This window comes from Anopheles merus, chromosome 3L (genome assembly GCF_017562075.2).
Source record: "Anopheles merus strain MAF chromosome 3L, AmerM5.1, whole genome shotgun sequence".
Lineage (NCBI taxonomy): Eukaryota > Metazoa > Arthropoda > Insecta > Diptera > Culicidae > Anopheles > Anopheles merus.
In genome coordinates this window covers 2,590,684-2,600,861 of record NC_054085.1, presented here as the reverse complement: position 1 = coordinate 2,600,861, position 10,178 = coordinate 2,590,684, and the positions used below count along the sequence as shown (strand labels likewise).

The following is a 10,178-nucleotide window of genomic DNA, read 5'->3' as shown; positions in this document are numbered from 1 at the left end:
TTCAAGCCCCAAATAGATCGTGCCGCCATACGTGTAGGACTTGACTATCCCCTGCTATGGGGGGAAATCAATAAGTCACTGAAAGCCAACCCCACAAGTGTGTTGGCAGGCCTTGACCCCGGCATCGATTGTTGAGCCAAAGAATAAGAAGTAGTTTTGGTTGTAGATATATGATAGCAAATATTAATAGCGATTACGTCCCTAAGTACCTAGCCTATAAAGGCTTTTTAAGAACCGTAACTAACCGTCACTGTAGCGCTTTGTTTTTACAATGTTTATAAAATTTAAATGGTGTGATTAAATAGTATACTACAAGAATAATTGATGTTTTAACAAACCAAAAATGAGAGAAAAAAATCAATATTGATATTATATCATTATACGCCAATGATTGATTGGGCGAGACACGGCCAGTTAAACCGGCCGTAGGAGCTATAGATTCGGCGACTGTTTTTACTAGGGTATAGTAAATTTGGGGACGATCCCGTGGCACAGTCGTCAACTCGTATAATTTAACAACATACCCGTTGTGGGTTCAAAACTAGAAATGTACCGTCCCTCTGTAGCGCAAGGATTAAACTTATTCGGCTGCGTGGTATTGAATACAATCTCGAAAGCCAGTATAGGGCCGCCGGCGGCATGTCCGCGTAGGTCGTTTACGCAAAATAGAAGACTAATTAATTTGTTGTTGCTGCTGGAATAGACATGTTGGAACGGCGCAAAGCCATATTTTGCTAAAATTTCCATAACATACAAGCACGGTCGCTTAATCGGAACCAGTAGGGACATAGGCACCGGGCTTACAGTCACACGAGATCATCAATCATCTGTATGTCTGGTCGCTGCAGATACTCCCGCATGTAGCGAAACGTGTGACGCGAAACATTATTTTTGGCTGAATGCATGCTCCCATTATCAGGCCTTGCTTCTTCGGGGGGGTAAAAACACCCGTAGACATGTGTGGTTGCTTCAAACTGGTTATCTCTTGTGTTGCTTACTCGATGAAAAGAAGTTGCGGCAAGATTTGTTCACGAGGAAGACTCAATAGCCGAATTATACCTTTCCTACCGCCGCCCGGGAGGAAGTGCGTTGCCAGTCAGCCTCATAATTGTTGCCGCCTGCCACATTTGCTTGCTGGCCGGCCGCTTGCTTATCGATTGTACGTCACTTAGTTCCGACGGCTGATTAAATTGGCGCGGGGTTTCGGACAGTATTGACCCACCAGTTTTATAACTCATCACCGTCATCCGGCAATCGTCAAGGGTGATAATTGTATTACTGATCTCGTTCCCGCTGCGCTTCACGTGAAGGCTGATAAGCTAGCCGCCATCCAATGGGCTAAGTTTAAAAAAAACCCGAAGATGCTCATAAAGCATCTCGGGATCGTTGGAATGTCCAACGCCGCAGAAGTGTTTGAATAAACGACATGGAAAAATGCTGCAATGGATTTCCATTTCAAATTTCTGTGTGATTCACTGATTCGGTGTTGCTTTGCTTCTACGTGTAAGCAGCATTGCATCACAGTAGACGATCAAGTTTAGCCAATCTTAGAAGCTGTCTAGTGGACGCCACCTCTCGGGTGGGTAGCACTATAATTGTAAAGAATTGGTACATCAATCAAGTGGCTGGAGCACTCGTGGCGCTAATCCTTAAAAACTGGCGTACGGCACACTTTCGACACGATTGGTGGCATAAGATTTCAAGTGGACATTCTGATTGGATTTCGCAACATTTATCAGTACAGAGCTTCTGCAAAGGAGGGCGTCGTATGGGCACTTCAGACAGTGACACTGTGAAAGGGTGCGACAGGTGTTGGTCCTGCGTTCGAACGCGATTAATGGCACCATGAAAAAATAACGTCTCTACGAAGGCACGAAAATAAATCACAGCAGACTTAGCCCTTGCAGCTCTTCGTTGATCGGTTCGGGGATTCTGACTCGTGTACATTCCGTACCATTACGTTGTGTGTGCTGGTGAAGCACTGGTATCGAGTTATCAGTGCCCTAGGATTAATCGTTCGTCATTTGACGATAACGCCTCCGGTAGGTCAATATCATTTGCTGCGGATTTTTTCGGTTTGTAGTAAGAAAGTTTGCCAGATCCGTTCGTGCGCTGCGAATAGATAACGGTGCGCCATTTATCACCTGCCCATCGTACATGAATTAAAGCTACAGAAGAGGGTGGCTTTATTTCACGGTGGGGTGTATTTGTTTCTATGTAGTACGCGTATCGATTCGCGAAGCCGAACTCAGTCAGTCAGTCAGTCCGGAGAATCCGTTCATTGCGATACACGGAACGCGAGCGGGTCCGTTGAATCTATCCGTCCGCACTCACGATGGCTTTAGGTAACGCCCTGTACCCGTTGACCGCTACGGTGCTTCTCTGTGCCGTCGGTTTTGCTACGTCCTCCAACGAGAACAGCCGATTCTTGATCAATAGCAGACTAGAGGTCAACGTTAAGGTAAGCATGCAGTGTTTGTCTCAAAACATCATTTCGTACATCCCTGTCGGTGGGTTCTCCAGTCCTTACTAGGTGAAATTTGTGGAACCAACTCATCCCTGCTCAGCATCGGCGTGAAATCGCTCAGCAATGAGTATAGCGACCGTACAGTTGAGAACTTGTGTGGGAATGAAACTACGGAAGTGTTGCTGTGGATACCAGTCGGAAACTTTGGAAATCTAGCCGAGTTAGGATTGTCCAGTCGCTACTTGGGCAAGGGCGCTGGTGACGAAGATTTCGCCGAGTACTGCAGCTATGACGTAACGACCAAATCCTGCACTACTGATAACGGTGCCGTGGTGAGTGTTGTGGAAGTGCTGATATCTCGAAGCATTATGTGACCATGTCGTTATTTTTTTTCTTCTTCTTCAACTTCTTCAACACCATGCGGGACAACAGGAAGGGTCAATTCTGCTGCTGGCGGAGAAATTCCCCGAACGATATGAGCTGCGCGACCTGGTGTACAAAAAGTGGCGAAACTCTACCCACCTCGGTGCACCGATTCTGGCCTATGGAACGTTGAAGAATCGCGAACCCGCCTACAAGTACGTTGATCAGGATATTTCTTATCTGGCGGATACACGCATCGAGTACGTCCTACCGGCAACCGTTACGCACGGCATTCCGCTGTCGGTGTACCGCGGTAAAACGGAATCCTACAAGCTAGTTGCGGGCGAAACTTACTACAGCAGAATTTTTAAGGTAGGTTAAAAACATGGCTGATAATGTACATGTGTATTTGTCATATGTTTCTTCGTCCGTTTATCTCCTTATCTACGAGGGATGTAGCAGCAAAGGTAGTAAAAAGTTGAACGTTTTACTACAGTCTGGCATACCGTTATGGAATTGATAATATCGAATATTTACTCTGGTTGTAAATTCGAACCAATAGTCATATTCATACAGGGAAACGATGTTACAAATAGGGGTAAAACTCATACGCTCACCATACTACATGTTAAATAGATTGTACGAAAAGTTGTTGATTGCATGTGATCTATAAATAATAATTGGAGGTAATTATTTAATACTTTCGCTACAGACTATTAACGCTATCCGTTACATGAGTCCTTACTCCACTATCAATGTCACTGTCATTGGATCCGAAGGCCGGGACTATCGCGAATTCCGCGCCAAATTGGTTACCGTGTACACCGATGAGGAGGGTTACGGGTGGTCGAAATCACTATCGTCGATAGAAGCTGCGGTATGATTGCTGAATATTCCACAGTTAACACGAATTAGGACGAACGCTAAAAATATTGAATTAATTCATTTCTTTAGATGATTGAAACCAAGCTAACCGAGACGCATGTGGAGTATGCGCTGCCCGTGAACTTGTACGATACGCAGCCACCGGTACTATCGCCGCTTCTGCCCGCTCTCAATGAAGGTAACAGTATCGTCGATAAAGGCCAGCAGCCGGCAAAGGGAATTGTAGCGAAACCAGAAAACATTCACATCCATATCAGCGAGCTAGACTTTGGACAGGCGTATCCAGGATTCCGAAACGTAGCCATCGGTGCTGCAATTTTGTTCTTCTCCGTCCTTGGAGTGGCGATCATCGATATCATTAGACGCGTTATCGCTAACCGACGCGCCAAACGATTGCATCTCGGCAAGTACAGTCGGACGTAACGGCGCATACGGTTGCGTAAAAGTCGTAGCACATCAATCATTGTCGAGCGTTAGGGTTATGTTAAAATCTTCGTAGTGCGTTACGCATTTTATTAGCACGTTCATTGCAGCATTCACAAGTATTAGTAAGTAGTTTACCAAACTTTTCTGTGACTTGCCGAGTGTATTAAACGTTGGAATAAAACAATAAAATTATTTAACTACGCTTTCCTCGAATTTGCACGCCGGTCTGACCTGCCGACGGTGCTGACGTTGTGCCGACGGGTTAGGATTATTTACTGAGCGGTTGATAAAAACCCTTCCGTACCCAAGACAGACCAGAGGAAGGAGGAGTCGTCACCTCGGTTGGTTTGTCTTCTTTCATCGATTGCAGCACCGGCCCATGGACGTCGGGGTTGAACCGATCGAAGCAAATGTAGAACCGATCCGGCTGTGCTGGCAGGTCGTACAGCTTCCGTTGGCTTTCCTCTACGCATTGCTCTACACGCAGCAGAAATTCGGCGCGATTCTCCATCAGCAATTGGTATGCCTCGTTGTTGACCACGTGCTCCGACGGTATCGTGTGATCGTCCAAATTTTGTAAGATAAACTGTACAAACTTCAGCATTTGCCATATATGACTGTCCCCTGATTGCCAGTTGGGAAATGTGTCCGATAGGTTGAGCACTCCATCGCTGGGATTGACCATTGGATGGAACACATCACTTTGGAAAGCTACCACCTACAAGTTTTGAAGGAACAGTAAGTGGTCTAATGCTGTTTAGAATAGTTTCGTGTTTGTGCTACTTACCGGGACTGTACTATCATTGGGAAATCGGTTGGGAAGGGATATTGTGAAACGAAACACGCCGTCTTTGTACATTCCACCTCGTACAAAAATTACGCCAAACCAAACTGGAAATATAGTGTTTGTATATATTGAATCAAAAATCAACGCCTAGTGCTGCGACGCTTCGTAAAGCTATGGGCGGAAGTTGTCACTACTTACGGAAGGGATTTTCGTACGATGGAGTTACGTAAATACCACCAAGATCTTCACTCTGCAGTCGTTCACTGGAACGGAAAAGCGGAATTGAGATTACCTGAACACTGTCAATGCAACAACAGTTGAGAGAATACTAACTATTCCGCTAAAATTTTGTACTCTTGCAGGACTGCTTCTAATAGCTTATCGTTTGCGTCGAGAGTCATCGCGCTGGTAATACGCAGGTGTTGCGCGCCCGTCCTTTCCTATAAATTTATCAACTGGCTGCACTGGCAATCGCAAACGGCAAAATAAACGGACGATCAGTTTGTACTTTCGTTCCCGTTGCTGGAGCTGTAAACTCTCATTGTACTATGTTAGTTCATAATAGATATTTGGGAGCAATCTATCGCGATTCAAAACTACGATCAAAACAAACATTTGGTTGTTAAATGGCCAAAGCAGGCTATGACGTTTCTTTGCTATAAAATCTACCCACCCCTTCACACATACACGCCTGATTCATAGGGAAATGCAATAATGTGATCGCGTGGATGACAAACTTTAGAAATAACAAACATTTTTCCCCTTTATCGGCTATCTAAATCGATTGCTGCCATCCGTATTGTTAAGTATTTGATTTCTATATGATTTTTTCATGTTTTGCGAATCAAGTAATTGCTTCAAGCAAGCAACAAGAATCGATGTAAGTTCGCCTACATTAAAAAAAAAGATAAATAACCTTACGTCAAAATCACGTTGGTTGACTCATAATATCGTGTGCAGGCCGCATGCATCGTTGCGTTCTCGTAGAGAAAAGAGTCCACTAAAATATACCTTTAATTCTACAAGTGTAAAATCGTACCATAGTAGCAAGAGGAGAAACAACTGGACATCAAACTTAAAAGACTTACCTCCGTAGCAGCGTATATTTGCTCACTTTTCCCATCTCACAATGCAGGCAAGTGTACTAAACTCCTGACCATTTATGGTAGTAAAGTTAAGGGGCTACGTGCATTGGATGATCATTGACCTCATTTGTTGCATCTGTTGGTTTACTTGTAGGATCCTAACGAAGATACCGAGTGGAATGATATCTTGCGAGCAAAGGGCATCATACCGCAGAAGCCCAAGGAGAAAGAAATCACCGAAGATGAAATCATTGGCATGATCGAAAGCACCATCGCGGAGAAGCAGAATGGAAAAGACTTATCGAAGCTTGATCTCGATGAGCTTGATGAGTTGGAGGACTCGGAGGACGAGGCGGTACTGCAGCAGTATCGGCAGAAACGCATCGCGGAAATGCAAGCGGCCGCCAGCAGGGCACGATTCGGCATGGTGCGAGAAATTTCGGGCCAGGACTACGTTGAGGAAGTGACGAAGGCGGGAGAAGGCATCTACGTTGTGCTGCACCTGTACAGCCGTGGTGTCCCGTTCTGTGCGCTCATTAACCAACATTTGACACAGCTGGCCGCGGCTTTTCCCATGACGAAGTTTGTACGTGCAATCGCCACCACGTGCATTGCCAACTATCCGGAACGAAATGTGCCGACCATCTTCGTGTACTACGAGGGCCAGCTGAAGAAACAGTTCATTGGGGCCGTCGAGCTTGGTGGACCTAATCTAACGTGCGACGAGCTGGAGTATATGCTCGGACAGGCCAAAGCAATTGAAAGTAAAATAAAGGAGGACCCACGGGAGTCGAAAAAGATCAAAGACAAACTGTTTGCGGAACTATCGGACAACAATGATTGGTAGGAGGAGACCACGCGTCTTGTAAGATGTCGGCATTTTTCTACAAAATTTAATAAAAACGTCTGCTATTTATTGAATGCAAACACGTGTGGTTTTTCTATTGATATCACAAAATAGAACCACAGCAAAACATTAACTAAACACGCTCTTCTCCTTCAAGGCATCGCTGCCAAATCCCATATGCATAGGAATTACATTGTTAGGACTAAAGGTAGAAGAAATAATCAGTCAGGCAGATCCATCTGACTGCACCCAGCGCCACTGCAGAAACTACTATAATAACCCGTCAATAGAAACAAAATCATTTTAAGAAACTTAATGTTCCATTTGCTCCAACATATCTATGTATTTTTCTCCATTGACAATGCATCGATAAAGTCAGATTGCTTAACAAAATACCTGTTACCATCAGTTTTTTTTATTATTTGTGAGTGTGTTTCAATCCAATCCATTCCCTACAAAATACGACCCCGTGCATTTGTGTTAAAAATGCGTACGCCTATGAACATATAATCGTTGCTGATTTTATCCATTTTTATCGAACATTGTTGCTTCCTATGCGTAGCACTTAGAAAGCTAGTATGATGTGGAGGTCCATGTGTTATTCTGAGGATGGAAAGAGAGTGGGAAAGGGAGGGCGGGTTCGTGGGGAGGTGAATTGCGTATGACGGAGATGTAGATTGGTGGATCCTGGCACGACGTTCTCTCTCTCTCTCGCTAGCTTACCTAAACACACATTACACCTAATAGCATACGAACACCGTCGGGGTTAGAACTTTCAGCTAACATTCGGTCCTCAATCCTACAACAGTATGTCGCACATGTTATTCTGCTTCAACATTCCCGTGAACTATTCACTGAGGATTACAAGTACATTACCAATTATTAAAGATATATTTACCAATAACGCAGCAAAGGCGGGGGAGCGTAATCGTACTGTAAAGGGAGAACATATTTGAACTTTTTTGTTTTAACTTTCATTCATCGATTTTTAGATATTGACCGTGATTAAATCAATGCACTTTTTTTAGTGGTACTAGCTGCACTAGATTAAGTTTGACGACGTTTCGGTCCTAATAAGATGCTTTGCTTTCGTTCAACACTGGTGATACAAACGGGTCCGATAGCATTTGAATCGCAGTAAAAATCAAGACACCGGGAAATAATGAAATTACAACAATTCCTTACAATAGAAAAAGAAACACCACGGACGTAGTAGTGTGTTACACAGCATTCGCTGGTGACATTGTGTACGTTCATGTACAGTATTGTTTTTCTTCTCGCCAAATCCCTTCTCAAAACTCAGCATTGTGACGTTCCATTCCGTCAACCCATCCACAACTGACCGGCAGCTCTTCCCCTTCACCGTACAACATCCGCTCCCCCACGTTCTACCCACGATCACTCATTCGCACAAGATCACTGGAAACATTGCTGAAACTTTAACTTTGAAACTTGTTGCAGGTCTGAATGATGGACGTTTTTCGCACCGGCACCGTTTCGGGAGTCGGTATCGCTTCACCAGTTGGAACTTTGTTCGCAAACACCTGCTTTACACCGCCGCCCTTTTGTTTGGCCATCTGGTAATCGCCGGAGTCGAAGTATTTTTGACCTTTCTGTAGGCGCTTCTGCAGAAACGCAGAATGGCCGCCCAATCCGCGCGGACCGCCCATACCAACGTTTGAGCCGTACTTGGCCTTCATCTTTTCCTCTTCCTGCTTTTCCAGCTCACTGACCGACTGTTGTTGCTCCTGAGGGGTCTGTAATGCGTATTGCCAAATAGTGAAATAAGGGTGGTCACGTTTTGCAAATAACGAAAAAAAATTTAAAAGAATTACTTACATCCTCAGATTGCTGATCTTCTGCTACCTCAGCAATAGCGGTCTGCTGTTCTGTGCTTTCCTCAGCGCTCATGATGCTTGTGATGCTCTGAACAGCTTCTGTTACAGCTGAAAAACAAGCACGCATTATTATAAACATGCATGTGACAACCTGCACTATACGCTGCTTCTTATGAAAGGAAGAAATAATCTATTTTCCAATAGGAAGAAAAAAAAACAAGCAAAAACCCATCAAAACATGTTTGGACATGTGCAGGATAGAATTTTACACGTTTCTAACATCTAACCTCTCGACAAAAAAGTTTAGTTTTGGTCAAATACAGGGTTCGATAAAAAATAAACAGTGAATTGTATCCATTCGACACTCGGCAATCGACTACTGAAGGGCATTGAGAATGGATATCCTTGGAACGGTAGCTTTATGTCAGTGTTGCACGCTTCAATTAGCTACTGTGCAGTCAGGGCAAACTGTGCACTGTGCTGTGTTTGTTTCGACTAAACTACTTTTCTAATTATATATTCCAAAATGCAAACTGGTGTGAGCATTGTGTTCGTTTGATCTCAACATTTTCGATTGATTATTGAACAACCACACATCTTTTCTGCGTAGAGTTTTATCGGCAGATGAGCATGGCGAGGAGCACAAACTTAGCAATTCACTTTGTTTTTTTTCCTGAGCACTGAAGTTACTCCTCTTATATTGTGTTATTTATTCAAGATTAATACCACAGCTAGGATAACAAAATTACATTACACAAAAAAAAAGTTTTATCCAATCAGAACGCTTCGAACAGTCAGCTCTGCTTAGAGATATCCTTCAACATGTTTCAACCACACACACACACACTGGACGGACATGCAGGACGCATACGAAACGGCAATGGACGACGCGAACGATATGGATGCCGTAAGCTTGTTTTCTTCCACATACAGATGTTGAGTATTTACCGTGCACTCTACTTACATTAAGATCGTATGTACAATGTAGATGATTATTTTCTTCGCACGGCAATTTTGTTGATCATACAAGGTAGAATTACCAACTGTGATCGGGTTCTATAGAATAATATCGCAATACGCTGTGTGATTCCCGTCGCGTAATTTTTTTTCGCACTCTTGTTCTAGTTCTCTTGCTAGGCGTTTTTTTAAGCGGGCACCGAAAATAGTTGTGACGGTTTTTGACGTTTCGAGCAAGCGTTCCCGCAGGTCAAAAACCGGTTTTCGTGAGCTCACCAACGCTCCAAATCGGTGCGATTTCCCCTCGCTGGCGATGCTTTTTGTAAGTATAGTAGTACGTCGATTATCCGGGCAGCTCGGGATCGGACGGTGGCCGGTTAATCGATTTGCACGGATAATCGTCCAAGAAATGTCAAATTCATACAAAAATGATTAAATTCACTAGTTTTATGACTAATTCACTTTGAACTAATCGATAAATCGTTAGTAGAATATTATTTTAATCAATAACTATAGGTTTAAC

At 43.8% G+C, this 10,178-nt stretch overlaps 4 protein-coding genes across 5 annotated transcripts; 2 read left to right on the top strand and 2 right to left on the bottom strand.

The window, feature by feature from the left end:
• Nucleotides 1–1,431: 1,431 nt before the first annotated feature.
• Nucleotides 1,432–4,338, top strand: LOC121599058. The gene is made up of 5 exons (XM_041926551.1): nucleotides 1,432–2,461; nucleotides 2,524–2,799; nucleotides 2,900–3,202; nucleotides 3,543–3,707; nucleotides 3,785–4,338. Exons 1-5 carry the CDS (start codon nucleotides 2,336–2,338, stop codon nucleotides 4,136–4,138), a joined length of 1,224 nt encoding a protein of 407 aa, XP_041782485.1. The 5' UTR covers nucleotides 1,432–2,335; the 3' UTR covers nucleotides 4,139–4,338.
• LOC121599060 (protein crossbronx homolog) lies at nucleotides 4,236–5,572 on the bottom strand. Its single transcript, XM_041926554.1, has 4 exons — nucleotides 5,262–5,572; nucleotides 5,127–5,191; nucleotides 4,929–5,032; nucleotides 4,236–4,859 (listed from the first exon to the last, which is right to left on the bottom strand). Exons 1-4 carry the CDS (start codon nucleotides 5,327–5,329, stop codon nucleotides 4,410–4,412), a joined length of 687 nt encoding a protein of 228 aa, XP_041782488.1. The 5' UTR covers nucleotides 5,330–5,572; the 3' UTR covers nucleotides 4,236–4,409.
• Nucleotides 5,573–5,629: 57 nt separating this feature from the next.
• On the top strand, nucleotides 5,630–6,934 carry LOC121599059 (viral IAP-associated factor homolog). The gene is made up of 2 exons (XM_041926553.1): nucleotides 5,630–6,063; nucleotides 6,168–6,934. The coding sequence occupies exons 1-2, from the start codon at nucleotides 6,058–6,060 to the stop codon at nucleotides 6,858–6,860; spliced, it is 699 nt and encodes a 232-aa protein (XP_041782487.1). The 5' UTR covers nucleotides 5,630–6,057; the 3' UTR covers nucleotides 6,861–6,934.
• Nucleotides 6,935–7,178: 244 nt separating this feature from the next.
• LOC121599061 (alpha-endosulfine) lies at nucleotides 7,179–9,946 on the bottom strand. Of its 2 annotated transcripts, none has more exons than XM_041926555.1 (3): nucleotides 9,663–9,946; nucleotides 8,700–8,806; nucleotides 7,179–8,617 (listed from the first exon to the last, which is right to left on the bottom strand). In XM_041926555.1, the coding sequence occupies exons 2-3, from the start codon at nucleotides 8,769–8,771 to the stop codon at nucleotides 8,300–8,302; spliced, it is 390 nt and encodes a 129-aa protein (XP_041782489.1). In that variant the 5' UTR covers nucleotides 8,772–8,806; nucleotides 9,663–9,946; the 3' UTR covers nucleotides 7,179–8,299. The 2 variants fall into 2 exon arrangements, with proteins under 2 accessions (XP_041782489.1, XP_041782490.1); XM_041926556.1 differs by lacking the exon at nucleotides 9,663–9,946 and adding an exon at nucleotides 8,986–9,178.
• Between the last annotated feature and the right edge of the window lie 232 nt (nucleotides 9,947–10,178).